A 21,687-nucleotide genomic window follows, 5' to 3' on the forward strand; every position below is an offset into this window, starting at 1 on the left:
TTCTGTAAGTCCCTTATTTCCACTAACGCTTAACGCCGCTGGTTAGTGCTTCACCGTAACCACCTGAGTCAAAAGGGGCAAAATCAGTACATGCCGGGTTCAGTGTGCTGTCTCTGAAGGCTTCAGATTTTCTTTCCTGATGCAGCTGGATCCACAACAGACAACGCTGAGCTAATTCAATTCCAGACATGCAAGAGATGTGTCTTATTCAGCTAAACTAACTTAACCTTTAAGCTCTTTACTCTCTGCTGTTTAACTACAGCATCTCTTATCAAAGGAAATCAATACTACTGTTAAACAACTTCGTATTTCCACGCAGGAGAGGTGATCCATTTCTTTGTCCCTTGGTAGTAATTTTGGAGAGGACGCAAACGGAATACATAGCCCCGAGGTCTCCCTGCCTCCTAGGAAGGCAGTTAGTTACATAGCCACAGGCATACCCCCACTCACTTCTGCGGAAAAATACTGAACGCAGCACACGTTTACGGGGCTGAAGGGGGGGGCAGACAGCTGTAGGAGAATAGTGTCATACCAGACTGCTGAGACCAGGGATCCCCAGTGCCATAATTTATTGGTCACCTGCACAAAACAATTTTCCTTTCCCTGGCTTACAACCATGCTGCCCCTAGCTGGTACCAGCAACATGACTCCTTTCAACCACGGAGGATGGTAACAAACCTCCAAAGAGCACTCAGTATTGCCTGATTTTCAGATCCACTTTCCCCTTCTTTTTTTCAGGCAACAAAGGCTGTGAAGTATTTGAGGGGGAAAAAAAGGAAGAACAAGCAATGAGGAACTCTGAAAGTACTTTTAGGATAAGCCTACACCTGAGTAGCTACAAATTTGGAGGAAATGCCTTCCCCTTATCTGGCAGAATGGAAAACTTCTATGTAATTCTGGAAGGACTGGAGTATGGCACCAGCACTAAAACCAACTCAGCTTATTTTAAAACATTGCTGAGCGTTTCCAGTTAAAAATCAGTTCTTGTTTTGTGACGAGAAATACTTCACTCTTGTGCACTGTTTTAAACCATACACTTTCAGGAGTAAGAATTACTGATCTATATGGAGTATTTTACAAGCAACTGATACTTTTTCAAATTTTATAAAAATATGCTTCCGTTATATGTGTGCTAATAATGGCACATGCTAAGCAGTAGGGTATGTGCTCCCAGTGCATACATGGCTTAGGTGGGATTTTAATCCTATAAACTTTTAAACGACTATTAAGATTCATATTTAATTACATGTTCATGAGCTTTAACAGCCTGATCCAAGGGGGGGAAAAGAGCAGGTGTGTATTCTCTCTCTCTCTCTTTTTTTCCCCCCTATAATGACTGTAGGAAATCTTTTAGACTATTACTTACTGCTGCAGTGATGACTGTGAGACTTGGACTCGGATTATTAGAGTAATATCCCACTGTGATGTTAGCATATGTCTCTGCTGCACATATACAATGATATCAATCACTATTTTTAGGAGCAATAAAATCCACTTTTTAGGTTCCAGTTGTTTCACCCACACAGATAAATCCTACTGGTAAAAGCTGTTGCTTTTACTATCATAGAAATTTTACAAAGCATGAAAGACTGTCATTGTGATCGGTTGGAACTGAAAAAACTAAGGACCATATTTTCAAATTGGCAACCTAATTTCAACTGCAAAGACTTCAAAAAATAGCCTGAATTTCCATGGTACTGAACACAGATAACTCTCTGAGAGCTGTTTCCTTCTAGGCCCTTCAGTGTGTTTTTTGAGTGCAAACCTGAATTAACCAATTTTGAACATTTTGAATTAAGATTAGTTGTTACTTTGGTATTACATTTCATATCCCTCAGTTTTGATTGCTTCTATTTTTTAAAGAAAAAAAGAAACATATCAGCATCTGAATACAGTACGTGGAAAATGTTGTGCACTCTACAGTCAAATATGTGTTACTCACATAACTGTTGGTTGCAAACACTCGACCCCAATGGTCTGGAACAAACTTCACCCATTCAGCCGAAATGCAGATATCCGCTGTGCTGTTTCCCAACGGCTCTCATGTGCTTTCCAGGCTGCTGGCTACGTTTCCAACCCACATTTCTCTCACTTATCACATTTTTTAAATGAATGAATGAGATGTTTATATCACGGTCAAAAATTGAGCTACTAGGGTTTTTTTCAAATAAATGAGGGTAGAGAATGGAATATCTTTAATGCACTTTATAAAAAATAACACATATGCCAATAACAACATTTCTGAGAGTTGGAACAGCTAAAGTCTATGAAGAAAACAGCTAGTGGTTCTCTCACGTAAAAGGGACAGATAAGCTCCCGGCCTCGGGCCCGCGAGCCGGCCCCACGCCACCACGCGCAGCCTCCCTGGCTTCCGCGCAGCTCCACGCCGGTGCATCACACCGGCCCCGAGCAGAGGCGGAAGGGAGGACCTAAGCGAGCGGTATCCTCCGCACCGCTCCGGCGCCTGCCGAAGGCCCGACACCCACGAGAGGGCTGCAGCGGCACCGCCGCCTAGCAAGCCCCGGCAGCGCCTTTACGCTTGCCTTATCTACCAGGGAATACTTTCTCCCAAATAACCATTGCTCAGGTAAAAGTACTTTACCACCTACACATTACAAACGTTATGTGGCATCTAAAATCTCTGAGTATATAGAATTGAGGATGAAAAAAGTACTTTGTGTAATGAGGAATTTATCACCCTCCCCGAGGAGGACAGGAGATAGTGGAGAGTTTTGGACCACTAGGTTTAAAGATGACCACAACAGTTTTGCAATGAAACCAAGCTCAGTAATACCTCAAACTTTAAATATCCGTCAAGGTGCATACCCTGGAACGAACACGAGCTCACTTCTGGTATCTGGGCTTATCTGATCACACCACGAACTGCTTTGTAACAGAGGGCGACGGAGAGAGCGCAGTAACTGGCACAAAACAGATCAGATCAGAGGTCTTCATACAGAAAATTATTTTGTAAGGACAAAGAATAACTTGCCGAAATGGCATGAGAGTAACTTGCCAATGTAATTATATAATACTGTAATTTAGATTGCAAATTACACAAATTACTACAAATACCCAAATGGTGCTTCTTCAGCTTAGTTTAGTTTTAGTTTTATGTTGACAAATCTGTATATCTTAATATTCCTAATCAATATAACTATACCAACAAAAACTATGATGACAACAGGATGGCATAGTTTCTCGGTTATTATCAAGAAAAAATGCTGCAATTGTAGAGATTTCTGAAAGTGCTTTAAGGGCAGAGATTTTTTGTTCAGTTTTGTTCACAATCTTTTTCTCATTGTGAAAATGAGATTCTCAGCATTATGTATAGACTATAGTGATAGCAATGACAGATAAATACTAGTTTTTCCACAGATATTTAAATATTTCTTCATAGATCATTTCCACCTGTATTCCACAGATGTGGAATCCTGATACTATAATTTAGTGGTATACTAAACAGTGTCCTATTTGCATTGTTTTTCATCAGACGATACTTTAATATGAATATATTCATACATTTCATTGAAATGAACTTCCTTGCATTAACAATTCTTCACAAGTGTGCCTAGCTTTAAACATTCATTGCCATGTTTTCCAATTTTAATAAGTTTTCCTATTCCAAGTCATCTTTGATATGTATATTACTGCTCAGCTGAATATATTATGACATTCATTCAACATTTTAAATCTCCTGTCATTACAAAGCATCCTGTCACTTTGTCAGCTACTGTCTATCATTTGGTTAATATTTATTGCTGCCTGCTTAATATGTAATATTATGGTAACTTTTAAGTAGTGGCATATTTGCACTTTATAGCACTACTGAGCTGAACTGTGCACAATGAATGGGTGGAAATCACCACCTTTGCGTGCACAGTTTCCTATTTACACTTCTCAAGGCTGCTTGGAAGACATGAGTAGAGAAGTAAGGAGTTAAGAAAGGCAGTCCATTGCACACTACTTGTCAGAGAGAGAGAGGGAAAAAAAGGGTAACTGTGAAAGCTATGAAAACTTTAATGGACTGAGTTGCCACGAAGCCAGACACATGTATCTCCTAGGCCTTCAGCCTCTGAGTACTCACAGGTGCACCACACGGTCAGTGCTGCGAGGTCTTCTAGTGAAAGAGCTGCACATGTCTGCAAGAAGAGACCGCTGCACATTTCCTCATCTTTCTCTTCCCTCTGTACAATCCCCCGCCTGAATCCCCGTCTCTTCCTTCTATAGCATCCTCCTTTCTCATTTCACATACACCATACAAAGTGAAAAGGCGCACTCTCACAAATGCGTTCTGCACAAAGTTTTGTTTAGATTTAATTAGGACAAAGTAGATATGGACTTTGTTGCAGCAGAAATAGGTTAAGTCTGCTCATAGGCAGAGAATGCTGTAGTGAGCTTCCAAGTATCTTTTTCTTCTGGAGCATAGTTTGATACTTCTGGCGTATCTAGCCAGATAGTGTCTTTTTCCCTGCCTCTGTTATATTCATGCATAGTATGCATGAAAAAAGAATTGCACTTGCAGAGTCATAGCTCAGAAGAATAAGAAATTCACTACTTTAGATAAAATTATTTCTTCAGAGACAGCCACCCAAAGAAACTCACTCCAGAATTAAAAAAAAAGAGAAAAGGAAACTTAGACATGGGCATTGCAAATACATTTAATAATATGTATGATATTAAGCCTCTAAGGTATAGGGTGAAAGAGCATACATGATTTACATTGAGTTAAAAGCAGTTTCCTTAATATTATTTTGTTTTCCACCAAGACAATCTCATTACAACGTTTTTCATGTCCCTGCCTAGGTAAATAATATAAGAGATAGAGCACGTTCCAAATTGCAAATTTGTAGCCTTCAGGGTACTATTGGTGACTAAACACATTCCAGCAAGACTTCTTTCCCTCACTTGAAAAAAACCAATTATACAAAGACCATCTTCCCTGTCATTAAAAATGCTTTTTGAAAGAGATTACTATGGTCATATTTTTTTTTGACTTTTAATATACTTGTCCTTCTTTGATCTATAGTGATTCTTTGATTCTCTAGCTGCAATGACACTTGCAATGCCAAGCAAATGGAGAGGGAGAATCTGAATTATGAAATATAGATTGCATGGCTTTGTCAACTAAGTAAACAAACTCCAATGAAAGATACATGTAGGAGATAAAAAGATGTCTCGACAAGGTTTAGATGTCTTTTGGCAAGTTTTGGCATAAATGGAAACTAAGAATAATAATGGAAAACTATTTTCAATATAAGATGGTATTCTTTGTATCAGTATAATGCCCCTGAACCCGACACACTGGGAAGGTTCCAAAGGAACGCTAGAATTCTTTTGTTGTTAAAAAACAAACAAAAAACACACTTGAAAATTGTCCAAAGGATTGTTAAACTAATGACCAGAGGCAGGCCTGCCTGATAACCTATGTATGTGTTGCCCTACTATTTCAAGCATCTATGTTCTTAAGCAAACATAGTAACTCACTATGTTTCCTGAACTGGCCATTTAAAATATAACTTTATCTAAAGGTAGAGATAAAATTATGCATACAATGACTTTACATTGCACCTGCATAACAAACTCTATAATTACTGTTGCCTTTGGAGTACAAGGGAGTTACTTCAGTGTACAATTGGTAGCACAAGATATAGGAATTTACAATAGTATAAATACCTTTAACAAATGGTTCTAGCAGTTTAGATTGTGTACTTTGAGATATTTTAAGTGGAAAGTATAAGAGGAGAAATATTTGGGGGGGTTGTAGAGTTTTTGGTTTTGGCTCTGATAAGTTTCTACCAATATTGCTATCTCTCCAGACATAAACATTCTCTACTGCTCATAAGTATTCTGCAAGTCTGGAAGATTTGATTTTCAAAGTAGAGGTGCCAGAAGAATATATGGACTCTAATGGTAACTGTGATTCTGACTCCTTGAGACCTCAACAACTGACTACTCAGCCATGCAAAATGCTGAGTTTCTCCTAGAAGATGCTGCTGGACTTCAATGCCCATCTAAGTAAAGCTCCAGAAGATTAAGATCTGTTCAACATTGCCAAAATCAGCAATGAGTAGTGAGACTACAGCACACCTGTGGCTCAATATGGGCCCAGGTCAAAACCATTTATGTGCGTGGTATCACATATGTACTTGGCATGGTTGCTGAAAAAGCAACCACGTAAAAATATACAGTCTAAACATAAAGTATGGCAAAATATAGAGAACATTTGCTTTTCCTCAGGGTCCTATAAGATGGCTACAGTAAAATGAATACAATCCAAAATGCCTTCTAGAAGACTGACTATAATTTACAGCTCAAACTGCTCCAGGAAATCTACAGGGATATTCTGATACATGCACATAGAGCTCCAAATGAGAAGAAATTGGCCCTTGATACTTCGCTTGTTTTATGTGGCAAGTTGATTTGTTTAGAAGTAAACTAACTACATCTGAAAAGGCAAACAATTATTTATTTCATGGGAAATTGAACTGTGTATTTATTTACACATTTTAAACATGATTAAGTACAGCAGTTTGGCAAGCTTCTGCTGAGTAACAAATGCAGAAACATTTTAGCAGATGATGGTATGTCTCAAGATTAAGTGGTTTTTAAACCATCACCATTGTAATGTCTATAGTGATTGCACTATTTCTGACACTGATACACTCATGTCCTGAACAGTCTGAATCTAATTTGCATCATTATTTATCTGTTACTGTCAAATAAGCACATTCAGTGGACAAATCTTAAATTTGCCATTACGGGAAGTATTCACTGTCATCCCAAACTATAATTCCATTGCCATTTACCTCTTTTTATTGACAAAGAACAGTACACAACACCCAGCCTATAAGAAAGCAAGAGAAGACATCTGGTTATAGAGGATCTTCTCAGTTAGATAATTGTCCACTTCTCTCATGGCTGGAAAATAGTGGTACTTTCTAACACTACAATAAGGAAATATATAATGCATCGGACAGTATTTAATTAACATAGCAATTCCTATCAATGTAACAGGTACATGTTATATACAACAAAGTAAAGGGAACACTTACATTTCATCTTGCATAATTAAAACACAAGCCTCCTAAGTCTTTCCCTGATTTAGTATGATTGTAGCTACATTCTTCCTTGCTTCCCTAGTGAGACTATAGCTTTCTGATATTTACATTTCTCTTTACTTTGCGCCTTAAGACTGGGCACAAAGAATTAACTGAGTTTCTTCAGGTTTTTGCCATTGACCTTAAGGACCACTGAGTGCTGCAATTAAAACCAAAGGGGGCTTTTTGCCTTTCAGGTCACTGGAAGAAAAGCCAGACTTTTGATCGATTGCAAATTCCGTAAGTCATCATACATGAACAGGAGAGGTTAAAATGGCAGCTTTTAAAATATCTGACTAAGCATCCGCTGCCCTGTTTGTATACCCATAGTTTCTACAGTTGCATGCGCAAAACTTGGCGATTATGCATTCAAATGGTTCCCTGAAACTTTGAAAATTCAAAAGATAACACCTGGTATTTCAATAATAAGAAGATGAGTAAGTTCCAGTGCCTACAGAAAAGGATATATACTCACCTCCTAGGAGTCTGAATTAATGCCTAATCTAAATGTATTTTCCTAAATGAAGTTAAAAATGCAGTAAAGTCAAACAACTTTCTCTGATCTAATATCATGCCAACCATTGCTCTTCCTAATTTATAACAACTTTCTGTTTCTACAGATGCTTTCCTTAACAGAATTCTTGACGCTTTTTAAGTATCAGCAATTAAACTTTGCAATGAAAAGAGTAGCAGAGGGCAAAAACTGGTAATGCAACCAGTGAGAACTGCTGAAGAATTTTGGTTGACACACTCACTTGCATTAAAATTTGGCTATCACATTGGCGCAATACCTCATAAAACCTGCAAACAGCAATGAGATGCTTATTTAGCCAAAGACTCCAAGTTAATGCCTAATCAAAAACACATCTCTAAACAGCAGAATCCCTTTAAAACCCATAACCCAGCGCCTTTGGCATTAGTGTCGTTCTGATCCAACAGACAGAGTGACACTCAACCTTGATAAGGAACTATTTCTCTTAGGTAATTAACTATTTCCAATACTGGAGCTGCCATGGAATATTTAACTGTCTATCACTCAAGTTTTCAAAGGCAGTTTTTACTTTTTTTTTTCTTTGCTATAAAAAGGGACAGTTTACTGGAAAATATGCAAGCGTTTCATATTTAAAAAAACAGTTTTTCTGTCTTGTTGACAGTACTTAGAAAATGTGGGTTTACTTGTTTTTGATTCCTGTTTAAATAGCAGATTAATTTAATAATCGTTGGGATATTGAATGACAAAAAATTATGGGGTGGGATAGTCAAACCCTGACCCTAACGACATTCTTATGTTAATTCTTATTTTCTTTTAGGCTCCTGCTTTCTTAATAAAACCCGTATTTTTGAAAATCATTTTTAAACATTGCAAATTATCCCAAAGTAGCATTTATTTTGCATTAGTAAGAGATAAGTTTACATATACAAAATACATTCTATATGTCTGTATACATTTAGTGCTTAACTTGAAATCCACTTCAGTTGACAGCTGTACTTCCATTGGTTGAATAAGTTTTCAGAGATAGCTGAAAAGGTAAGTCAACTATTTATAAAGTAATTAGCATGTAGTCTTTTCTACTGACTGTGATATATTTGTGAAGATACTTTGATTTAAATCCAAGCAATCATCATTAAAAATTATGATTGGAAAGTTTTATAAGGACAAGGCTTAGTTTTCATAGCTACAGTCAATCACTGTTTCCTTTGGCTTCAGCACTGTGAAGTGCTGAGTATTTCTGTACGACCGACACCAGCACCTCCAGCCCCGAACAGGATGGAGCCTTTGACCTTAATGATTATGACTGTGACTTTGTTAGCAATAACACAGTATTCGTACTCCAAAATGTCCTATCTAAGTAACATTATATGGTTTGTATTCATATCAGTCATCGTTTTCACTTCTCCTGTGAGCCCGCTTTTAATCCCCCTTTTCAGACAAGGGCTCTACAGTACCCGGCACTGTATGAAAGGCAGACAGTGACTGGAGTGAGAACTTGTATCACAAAATTTCTTGCAACACAGTATTTGTACCATTTGTGTTTGCAAACACACTCACAGTATATTGACTTTTCCAGACCGTGCTTGGAAAGAGTTGAGTTTGACATATTAGAGTGAATATATCACTAAATATTTACAAATATCTTCCCCTCTTTGTAATCCAGATTTACATGTACATATCATAAACAGATTTGTTTATAACATGTTCCAACAAATATCAGAGGGCATCGAAAATAACCCTACTAACTAAAAGGGATTGAGTTGAGCCCATAGGAAGCAACAGGCAATGTTTAATCATTAACTATTGAAAATAGCACTGGTTAAAGATTCTCACTGCGTATGTGGTTGAACCCTAATTTTGAGTGTTTGAGACCATCATTCTTAAATTACAAGTATTAAGCAATACACTTGCTTGTAAAAATATTTATTGGTACTGAGGCCACGAAACAAAAAACTGGGTCATAAGATGTAGGTCTACAAAGGACTTTGGGTCAAATTCCTTAGCTGTTTTGCGGGAAAGTGTCCTGGGTTATAACAAAAATATTTGGAATCCAACGCAGTCTGCAATCTTAGATGCAATTTGTAGATTGTTAATGACAGTGGGTAAATGGTATAATGAAGAACTTTCCCATGAGAATCTAAGAGTTCTTCTGGATTATTTCTTTAGGTTTTGCCTTGCTTGTGGAGAAAAATAATGGGTGCCTTGAGATCAGTTTGTAACTTACAGGGCTTTCTTTTATTTTTTTGTTCCACTGTGGAACACAAAATGTTTTTCTATGAAAAAGATCTTAGCGCATTATTTCTGAAATACTGTAATTTTCACTAAATTCAGTTTCCAACTTACTGCTGTCCAAGCATTGCAGAATTGTGTTATTTTTGAAAGTTATTTCCTTTGACCTGAAGTTACCTAAGAAGACAGACTGAAATCTGCATTCCTTTGAGAAAACCTGGTCCTGTTAAATTAATCTTCTTTTCATGGAATCATGTCTATTTGGAATATTTAAACACAAGAGATTTATGATAATTTGTTATAAAACTTCTCAGTAATCCTCTGCTACATAATAATAAAATAAGGCAGTTAGAATTCTACAAAGCTGGCATCAAGCGTCCGGAGCAGCGTAACACACGTATTTGATACGCCAAGTGGAAAAGTCATGGCTTGAGCTTGTCGCGTCTGTGCCTTCGAGGCGCCGGGAGCTACTGCTACCCTTGAAGTGCTCCCTGGGGCTGGTGCACAAAGCTCCTGGGTACTTCTCGCTCACGAAGGCATGCACAAACAATACTTCATACTAGACAACAATTATTTCTTTACAGTTAAAAGTTGGTCAGAAGCAAACTAGAAGTGAATATTAGCACTTAAAATGCATCTCCAATGTCCTTACTCGTATTTCCTGTTTAAAACACTGACGATTTTGAACAGGAGGTTTAGGAGCAAGCTCAGAAGCATACCTACTGACTTCAAAGGGACGTGCTTTCCACCTTTAGCTGCTAATTTTGCACATTCATTTCTTCTGGAAGGGGAGAGTTGTCACAACTTTTGTGTGACTTAAGTAATTCTTCTTGACATTTATATAATAGATAAAGCCCTGCTGTAAATATTGATCTCCTTTGTGACGATGAGCTCTCAGTACAAAGAAAATCCAATTAAAAGAGACATCTAAAGTACCTAAATTTGCATAAACTGTATTCGTGTCCCAAACCTATGCAATTCTTCAGTTACAGTATACCATAACAATAGCAAAAACATCACTGCACAGAGGCACCAGGAGCAGAGAGGAGACGTTTTCCTTTTGAAAACTAGAGTGAATTCGCTCCCTTCTTTTAACCCTGTGAGGGACAACTTCCCAGCGGCAACAGCAGAACTGACGAGGTTATAGCACTGACAGGGCAATTTGTTGTTATTAACTCGGCTTTGCAGCGCTGAAAATCTGGTGGACAGACTCAGTCCTCTCCCGGTCTTTCCGCCTAACCACTCAAAGCAGGAAGCACTGCTTGGCACGCAGGTCAGACAGCAGAGCTCACCCTACCGAAAGGGAACTTCGAACCCATCCAGGAGGGTTTCCCCTGGGTACAGGCGAGCTAGCAGCACTAACTTTTTTTGTATCTAAATCTCTACAGAATTCCCCCTTCGAACACTGCCTGTATCCAGGAGAAGACTTACAACATTCTCTATTCTTTGGAATTAGCAGAAACCTGCTATTGGTTTTATTTTTTTTTTCCCTAAGAAAATAATATGCACTGCTTTAATTTAAGAACATCAAACTTCAGATGACCCCTGTAATAAGAGAAATGACACCCTGACAGAGATCATTGTATAAGACAGAACATAGCAGACTTGTACAGTCTTCAGCATAAACTTGAATAATTCAGTTTTACTGCTTTGTCACAAACAGTTGTATAAAAAATGAAAGCGCTTACTTGAAACAGTCATCGCAAGCAATATTCCCCGTGGTCTCCTTTATAGTGCGTTCGGAAACAAAAGCTGGATATTCAGTATCACAGGGCTCTAGGGTTTGTTTCAACCTCTGCGCTATAGGCAAGGGAAAAAATATCTTGATGTTAACGTGGGAAGAACGGCATACGGAATTCTGAACAACACAAGATGCTGTATGACAGAGCTCACAGAGAACTGAAATGTTACTCAGCTTCTGCCACCCTGTGAGATTTCCTAGGCAGTGCATAACACTTTATATTTCAATTAAAAAAAAAAAAAAGTTTATCCACAGAATGAAATTTTGTAAGACTTCACCATTAAAGCAGTTATTCATGTTTTAGCCTTTGCCAATACAGTTCATACTCACATACAAGATTTTATTTTTCTCTGTAGATTCAAGATGGACTTACTTCAGTGCTACTGTGCATCACTAACTCATTAAGTATGGGTGTTTACATTTATTTGCTAACTAAATTGTGGTACATTTTGCTGAAGCCAGAATACTTTTTTGGATTATGACTTGGCCTCTCTGCAGCGTTACAGCACTTAAAATAAACTCTGTGGGTAGGGGGCAGAAGTGTTACCTTGCCCATAAATAATGCTTGACATCTGCTTCCCTAAATAGTAATAGTAAAGACTTTATAACACTCTTCCTCTGAAACCATGGCACTGTAGCGGTGCAAGGGGAAAAAAAAACACTACTTGCACCTTAAAGATGGGGAAATTGAGGCACAAGGAAAAAACGTGACTGACTCAAGGTCAAACTACAGAACAGCAATGGAGCTGGGAACTGACTTTCATGTTGAACTACCTATTAGGCAGTCTCTCCCCCTCGTTCCCTTTCTTTTTCTCTCCACCTCTTCATTCTTCCTCAACAGACATACACTTGCACATCAGCACAAATGTTAAGCCTATCGTAAACTAATTGCTAAGTGAGAAAACAAGACCAAGTGTGACAAAAATAGATTACACTAAACAGGCTCTTGGACTCCTCTTCCATTCCAGGCGGTCTGTTTTAGGAGCAGTGGTGCATCTATTGCACAGTGCCAGGGGCATGAACAAAACTGCATTTGAAATCAGACAGCAGGATACGCACTCCTGAATTATCCTTAATTTCTTTTTATATAATTCAAAGATAAATATTTTCCCAAGAGCACTGAACTCAAGGAAGGTACTAAAGTTGGTCAGAAAAGTTTTGTTATGTTTGACATGTTTCCACTATGATCACACCCTATTTAACAATTTGGCATTTTCTTAAAAATTGTCTGACTAGCTCTATTGCACCTTCTCCCTTTCTCTTCTCTTCTCCTCATCTGTTGCCAAGAACGACTAAAATTTATCTCATCTGTAATTTTGGGGTCTACCCTCACTTGTATCAACATATGGTGCATGTAACAAAGAGGCTGCCAAGGGTCTCAGATTTCCAGCACCTCCTTAGAGTCTAGAAGATTACTGGGTTGCCCAGGGCTTAGGAAGCCATTTTCTTCTCTCTCATTTATAAATGTGATTGAGATCACAAAACCTTGTGTAGGAGTATTTTTCCTATCAGGGTTTGTAAATTGGCAAGTGTGCAGGGAATTTCTAGCATCTTCAGCAACGCATGATGCCCTATTACTGTCACAATTTGAGCAGGAAGAAATTTCCATTAGAGAAACTGAAAAATTTTCTGAGCTTTAATAGGCATTGTTAAGAAAAGTGAAAAAAGCCTGCAAGCTCGTTCATTTTAATTTCATGAGGTGTAGTCATGACTATTACAATTTCTAGTGGCAAGGCAGCATTGACCTAAGAGCACACCTAAGCATGTACTTTTCTCTTTGGCTGAAATCCCTATGTAAATTGTCTCTTGCTTTTGTCTTGCTAATACCTGCTGATTTCCAAACAAGGATCACGTGCCACCTGATCATATTTGAACAGCGTAAGCAGTTCCACAAAAAGTGATGCTATTCCAACGAGCATGACGAGCTCTTACTCATCAAAGGAATGGAGCAACGAACGATGTACTTAAAACCTCACTTTCAACTCAAACACGAATGGAAATCTCTCAGTCACACTATTTCCATCAAAGTGATGTAGTGATAATGCTTCAAGAAAAGAAGAGGTTGCCAGTTAACAGTGCCTCTCTTCTGCAGTTAACGCATGCCTGAAAACTAAACAAATGATTACTTCCACGGCACAAAGACAGGCGCTGTCTTTAAAGGACCCTTTCCCAAACTTATAATGCAGGTGCCACTGGATGTCTCATGTCAACAAATATTAAAGCATATTTGTCCAGCACGCTTGAAAAAAAAAAGGGGGAAGTTCCCCATTCCCGCCCACAGCAGCCCTAAAAGCACGCGGTTCTCGTGAAGCTCCACTTGCGGAGCGCCGCGGCGCTCAGCCGGCGGAGCCGAAGAACCGGCCCGCAGCGTCACGGTGCAGGACGTCATTCACATCAGGGCAGGAAAGGCTCTGCCTCGCTGGTGGCACCTGACCTCCCAGGTGCCACTCGTCGAAGGGTCCACCTCCCGCAGACATCCGTCCCGGCCCTCCCTCCGCCTGCACGGCGCCCGCGCGCGCCGGACCGGGCTCGCTGCCGCGCTGCCCGCTCGGTCCGGACACAGCCTTTTCCTCCAGGAGCTCCTCCACCGCTCCACTACTCCAGGGCATCAGGGTGTTCCATTCTTCCCCACACTTCAGCTTTTGCCAGGATCTTACTCCAGCAGAAAGGCAGTCATTAGACGGCCAGGCAATGAGAAGATGAAATAACGCCTAAAGTAGTACTTTTATCCCCTGCTTTACTATAGAATATGCAAATCAGAAACACAGGCTGAACAATTCAATTTAAATTATTATACCAATAAATGGCATGCTCTACAATTTGCCTAGGAAATAGCCAATTGAAGAGCAATCTGCCTTTTACTTTTGAGCAACACTTCTGAAATGTCATAAAAAGTCTGGCAAAATATAAGAGAGTTGAAATTCAGAACTTCTAACTCTTATGGGAGCTGTTGAAATTTGCGTTCATTTTTACTTCTGATGAAGCCTCCACATTTCAGAATTTATTTTGAGTAAATTCATTTTTAATTCATCTAGGTTTTATTTTTAAACGCCTATTTCAAATTATAAGATAAAATACACTTTAAACTTGCTTAAAAATAAAAACATGAGATTTATCATCTAAGCCTGAAAAATCTTTTTCTAGAACTTATATAGATATGATCAGGTTCCTGTGGAATTTTGATTAAACAGCATTTTCCACACAATAATCCCCTAAACACTACAACAGCTCTACAGAAAAAAAAAAAAAAAAAAAAAAAAAAGGAGTATTAGCAGAAAAAGGCTAGTAGAGTAATTGCTTCACTTATAAAGACTGTTTTTGAATGAAAGGAAAATTTTAAAAAAATAATCATAATTTTCTACTAGTTTAATTTTTCCTTTATACAAGTGCTCTGTACTTCCCAGAGTACTCACAAGCACTTTCAGATTATTCATAGAAGAAGATCTGTTTTGGGAAAGACTGAACAAGCAGAGGATGATGATATGGTAGATAAATTATTGTTATTAGAAGTTTCTTAATTAATCTAAAACATTTTACCCGTACCTGAATTTTAAATACCCAATACAGCCAGGAATAAAATTTACACTTACCTTTTGCTGTTAGATCAGAATGCCACCAACTGCATAGATTAAATTCCACAAGGAACCTAAACAAATGATTTTTCTTATTACCCCACAATGTTTTCAAAACACTAAACTGTCAGTACTTCAGTACCATTAATCTTATTTTAAATAAAAGCTAACACAAAATTGACAATCATATTGCTGGAATAACTCTAGGGTCATTATCTTTTGCTACGGTCGTATTTTCACTAGGTCATATTGCACCATTGAGAAGTTATTCTGAAATCAATCCTATCAATAAACCATAGATTTACCTACTATTAATCAGAAGCTCTTACTTGAAGTGTCCATTAAAATTCTCAGTGCAGGGCAGCCTGCAGTGTTTTCACTGCTCACCATTATTTATAGCTTTTTTCCATTATGCAGCATATTCTGACTCTAATATTTTTCATATTTTATTATATTAAATATAATAATCTTAATATTTTTATATTTAAAAATGCAATATTTTCTGAACATAGTACTGAAGTATAAGATATTTTCTCATGTTACTTCTGGATCTAAAATAATAATCGTGTTTTATTTCTATTAGTCATCTTATTGATTAACTAGTGTCTAATCAATTCTAACTACACTTGTAGCAAATCGCATTTCCCACTTAAATATATTGCAATTTACTTTAAAGAATGGACTGACACATATCAGTCAAACAGTTGTCACCGTAAGTATAAAGAATGTGAACTGAACATCCAGTTTATCATATGGACACAAAACTACAGTATTTTTAAATACAGAAAGTTTCTTACAATTTTTGAAACTGGTGTTATGGAGAGTCTCATTTTAACATGATTTCTTTTCCTGATATGTACTTCGAAAACTCAATTTGAGATCAATTTCTGCACGCTGGCAATAGCCATCCAGTTAATTTTCCTTAAATCTTATTGCAACCATTCTGATGAAAGGTCATATAATTAAAACAATTAAAACAAAACAGCTACAGGAAAAGACTAGTTCTATTTCTGGAGATAAAATTCACTTAAATCTGCAATTCTGCTGTCTGATCTGATAAGAACAATAATAAATGTACAGATTAGTAACACAAAACACATTTTAAGGCTTCCTTCTCATTGAATGTTATTTCTCTGTGACTTCTTAGGCAGTCTCTTTTAAAGATAACGCTCATTACGTGTTAACTTAAATTATTAGAACTATTAGAGAAGGTAAAAAATTCAACAGCGCACATAGTGAACACCTTGATCTGGCACACGCGGTAAAGGGTCCATCTTACAGAAATTTATGAAATCTCAAACGCCACAATGAATCACTGCAACAGTCTGCTGTAGTGACAACAGCCCACCCAAGCAGCATTACAAACAGCCAGACATTTATGTTAAATTTAACAGTAACCACAATAATAAATTTGGTTTGTATATAGTAAGCTGCTAGACTTACTAAGCAAAGACATACGGATATAAGTGATGACCATGAATAACATAATAAAAGTTGCAACTGTGCATTCATTAAGTCAAATTTTTCTCAGGTTTTAGCAATGCTAAATTGAAAGGAAAAAGTTGAAAAAATTTAACTAAATTTAAAATAGTAAAATAAAACAGCACAACGTAGGAGAAAAGAACAAATATTAAGTTCTTAATAAAATTTACTTACAAGACAAGTTCAGTCATTATCCATTTTACTGCAGCAAAGAAGGCATTATAAGGCTGAAGAGAAGCAACTTATTTAATAAAAAGGCAAAACATGCGGCATCTATACCTTAACTGAATTCTCCATGTAAAGACAATGTTATGGATATTCAAATGCATGGAAAGCATGAGAAAAAGAAGAGCAGTTTTTTCTTAAAGATTAAAAGCAGGAAAACATCTTAATTATTGTATTGAATAATAAAACACATTGTCATGAAATTTCCTTCACATGTGGTCCTCTACACAGATTATCATTATGAAAAGGAAAGTTTTGCAAATGATTCTTAAGTATTTAACCTCTAGGGGTTCCTATTTCCCAGGCTATTGCTGGAGGAACAGTTCTGGTAGATAACATGAGCTTTTCTTAGGCTGCAGTTCACGGACTTGCCTCTGTATAATGTAAATCTATATTCATTGCCTCAGTCTAATTAGGGAAAGAAAAGCTTCTGAAGTTTTAATTTGCCTAGATGAAGTTATCAGTGTCATACTGAAGGCGCAGCTGTAAGCAGTGTAAGTAATTTTTAAGATTCTTCTCCATTCCCTCTGTTTTTCTGGATAATATCAAATAAAGCAAATACTTAAAAAAAAAAATGTGTTTAGAGAATTTCTAATGTATGCTGAATATTTGGGTTTTTTAAAAGAATGTCAGCCGGATTATTCATTTTGAAAGAATCTTGGGCAGGAAAGTCAACTTCCATAAATCTGGAAAGAATAACCCACTCTTGTTTCACTTACTCGCGGCAGGGGCTTTGGGCTGCCTAGAGTTTGCAGGTTTATTTTCAGAGCCGGTCCCAGCAGAGGGTTGTGGCGCGCAGGGGCGTTGAGCGGGCCGCTCGGAGGGCCGCGCTCCCGCGGGAACGGGGCCGGGGCCGGGGCCGAGCAGCGCGCGGAGCCCCCGCGGCGCAGGCGGCTCGAACGGCAAAGAGGCACGATGCCGGAAACCTGAGACAGGCCGGGTTTTCTCCCAGTGGGGACTGTCTTCCAGGGAAAGCTAAACCATGTTATTACACCCATTAGGAAAAGGTGGGTCAAGTCTTTCCTAAAGATGAAAAGAAAATTTCAGCTCTTTGGGACATTTTATTTATTTTCTTTCCATATCCGAAACCTTGAAATCTTCCATATCAGTAACTGAAAATTTCATTCTGAAGTAACCAAAATTACCTTCTTTGGCAATGTTGCATACTTTTGTTTTGGTAATGGCAAATGATATAGTAAAATAATATATATTTAATGTAAAATATACTAGGTTTTATAAAGCTAATGCTTTTAACATGAGAGCTAAAACAAAACGAAACAAACTCTTTCAACATAACTGAAACAAAAGATTATGCTAGGACACAAAGTAAGAAAAAGAGTTTGTTTTTAAAATTTTAGTGGAAAAAGTTTTCAAGGCATGGAAATCAAGGCACCCTTATGAAATGTGATTTTACCAAGACAGCATTTTCCACTCAAATACTGTTCCCTCAAAACCTGTGACCTGTTTTATTCTCCATATATATTTAAAACAACTAAGCCAAAGGAACTGACCTGGGTGACCCTATGGCACTAATCCATTTGTAACAAGGTAGTAGAACCAATTTTAGTAGAAATTAGTAGATATCACGGAGAGTTATCTAGGACTTGAATAAATTAAACTGAGAAAATATGCTAAGTAACAAAGCATCTAGGTATCTATTAAGAAGCAATATCATACAGTAAAGGAAGGGACCAGATTATCTACAATGCTTGTCCATGCCTAACTTATCTTTTAGCCTCACAGCCTAAAAGTCAGTAATAGAAACAGGAGTCAAGCCCTGACTCCCACTTTGCACAATTTTAGCAGAACATTGTGAGAGACCCTTCAAAGCCACAGTCTTTGCTGCCTATGCTCCACTCCTAGACTGTTTAAAATGAGAAACCAAATACTAGTTTCTTAACTTTTTAAGGGGTCTCAGTTGTGTCCCTGTATCTATGCCCGTATTTGTACAGCGATAATTCTGAAATAGAAGGATAAACGTCTCTGAACAAACATGGTACTGATGCAGAAAATGAGCCGAAAGCTGCCTAATAACCTGACCTACACAAGCAGGACTGTGCAATAAAACACAGAAACACATTACTTTTGAGGAATGTATCTCTACCTGTCTTTATTGCAAGTTCTCGTTGTAATTCCTCCGTAGTCATGATTATTAGAAGTGAATGAATCAGTGGAAAATAATAACCTATAGCTCTCCCCATCTTTCAAGGTGAACCTGACAAAAACTCACTTGAGGTTTAAAAGGAAAGCTTGGCTATCTTCAAAAATATAAATAAAGAACATGTTCACCATGTCTTGGGGTACCCCACAATCGCTCCATTTTTTTTTCCCCCTCAGTAAACAGAGCGTGGGCAAAAATTGAAATAAGGAAAATCTCTTGGATAAAAGCCTGCTTGGAAGAAAGAAGTGCTTCAGCTCGGCACGCTGGGTGCTTATGCAAACTGAGCAGAAGCTCCACGCCTTGGGATGGAAGGCTGTTACTAGCAGTTTTAATATATTTTAAATTTTTCCATGCAAATGTGATTCACAGCATCCTTTATTTATTATTTCACTGGGAGTTAAATATCCATTGCACAGCCTGGAACTCATGATACTGAGTTAGTCTTTTTCCAGGTCCAGGCCTTAGCAGATAACAGACAGATATATGCAGTAAATCCATATTTGCAGTATTTTAAAACACATGGGATCATGTAAATGAGAACATCTCAAACTGCATATGACTATTAAACAAACCATAGAAGCTCTATATTTATATATAATTATAGACCATAGATACTATGTATTTATAGATATTTGGAAGTTGCCAGAACTTAGGTATTTATCCAACAATTTACATAACTATGTGTAGACTGAGTTTTTCTAGCTGCTGGAGCCTTGTGCACTTAAAAATATCAAATGCTAGATAACTTTTCTGGCCTGGTAAAGTTGTTAGAGCATTTTGATGCTGCCTTTACCCATTATTTTTTCATGCTAAAACAGTCATATATTTATTAAAAGTTTCTTTTTAATATGCAAGAACTACGGTTTATCTAGCACTTTATCAGTTCAAACTGATATAGTACTCTGTACAATGTATAAGTGATCATAAAATGGCCTTAGAGTTATTTACTCCAAGTTATTATTAACTTAGTGTATGATCTGGCAACAAGTAGAAGCTACCCTTGCCAGACCCAGCTTGACTCTAATGAGGCCTTGCAGAGGGACAGGGTTTGTATTCAGAGCTAATTAGAAGACAAAGAACTAAATGATCATTGAAATCCTACTTTAAAAGGTATCTTCTTTAAATACTGGGAAAATGTATTAAAAACATTGACTTGTGTTTGCTCTGTAAATGAACCAATCCTTTCATATAACAAAACCCTCAGCTTTTAATTTGAATTGAATATTTCCATGTGTGTTTGTGTTTACATACTGAAAACATATATTTGATTCCAGCCTCCTAAACATGAGCATCCATATGGGACAAAGGATGTTCTGACAGCACCTCCGAAATGGTGGTGCAGTATTAAAAATGATTGTATAAGGATTTGAACTTGTAAATGCTTAACACTTTGCATTTGTTTATAATAAACCATTCCTCTTATGCACTATGATAAACGCAAGAGCTGTAAGCATTCCAAATTAAAATTATGGGCTTACAATGGCCATGATGTGTTTGCAACAATTTTCTTTGATGATTGCATGGAAAGGTGCTCAGAAAATTAACTATACTTACGTCCAGTAAGCTATGGGCACTGTCGCTACTCTCTTTGTTTGTTCTACACATGGCCTGGTAGTCATAAAGTGTAATTCTACAGAGAAGAACAGAAAACTTCTTGACTAAAAGAAGAAAACACACTGGAACAAAAATGATATTATGGAACAGCCTGCCTACAAAGTAGACAGACAAATAAAAACTGTAAGGATGGCAGGGAAGAGAGGGAAACGGGTCATTAAAATGCTTTACACATAAAGGAGAATAAAGGTAAGAAACAGTGTGGAAACTTTGTAAGGATTTTATCGAACTGTGGAACAAAGCAAAGGCGTAATTGGGAGAAAACAGGGAAGATGCACCACACACCATGTGATAAACAATGCAAGGAGGAAGAGAATATACATTCAACATGACGCTTAAACAATTGGTTCTGGACTGAGAGCAGCACATTTAGCCCCAGAATGTGAAAGAAACTACGCATTTGAGGGGCTTCTCACAAGAGACCACGCTGGCCCTCCAAAAAATGCAAGAAGACATTTCTACTGTCCTGGCATCTCAGAGCATAACTTGTAATTTGAAAACCTGGTGTTTCTTCCAAAGACAGCGTGAATGTCAGTGTACTCAATACACAGACAATTGAAAAAGGATGGGTTTCCTTTTGCTTCTTTTAATGAGGGCAAGTATTCCACATCAAATAGCTGCTGTAATTAACATATGCTAGAAGCCTCCTCAGATGCATAGTCAACAGGGAAATTTCTTTCTGCTATTGATTTTACTCGTCGTTGAAACACCTTAGAGATCTAAATGTAAAATCCAGAACTCAGAGATAGTATATGGAAATGTGACTATTTTTCTAAATCTGTCTGTCCATAGAACAATTAATTGATTATGTCCATCCACAGAAAAAGCATTTAACATCTGTAATAGATGTAGAATAGAATCTTTATCTGATGAATTGCAACAAGTGTAAATATATACAAGTTACTAATATCGTTTGAACATATCCATTTGACTTTTGCATCAAGAAGGATAAGGGAACAGACCTCACATAAATGGTTTTAAATGTATGAGATGGGACTTCAATGTTTTGTGATGTGTGCCTTGTTTCTAAGTGAAGAGCAAAGGGCAGCACACAAATTTGGCTATGGAAA

The 21,687-nt window shown here is 37.6% G+C and overlaps 1 protein-coding gene across 1 annotated transcript in view; it reads right to left on the reverse strand.

The window, feature by feature from the left end:
* CACNA2D3 (calcium voltage-gated channel auxiliary subunit alpha2delta 3) overlaps nt 1–21,687 on the reverse strand; it is a 457,522-nt gene that overhangs the window by 7,556 nt on the left and 428,279 nt on the right. Inside the window, exons 32-35 of the mRNA XM_062585399.1 lie at nt 20,558–20,633; nt 16,792–16,844; nt 15,154–15,209; nt 11,511–11,622 (exon numbers count right to left, since the gene is read on the reverse strand). Of these exons, the coding sequence (XP_062441383.1) occupies nt 11,511–11,622; nt 15,154–15,209; nt 16,792–16,844; nt 20,558–20,633 (297 nt within the window). The remainder of the gene's footprint in view (nt 1–11,510; nt 11,623–15,153; nt 15,210–16,791; nt 16,845–20,557; nt 20,634–21,687) is intronic.

Source organism: Rhea pennata, chromosome 12 (assembly GCF_028389875.1).
Source record: "Rhea pennata isolate bPtePen1 chromosome 12, bPtePen1.pri, whole genome shotgun sequence".
Classification (NCBI taxonomy): Eukaryota; Metazoa; Chordata; class Aves; order Rheiformes; family Rheidae; genus Rhea; species Rhea pennata.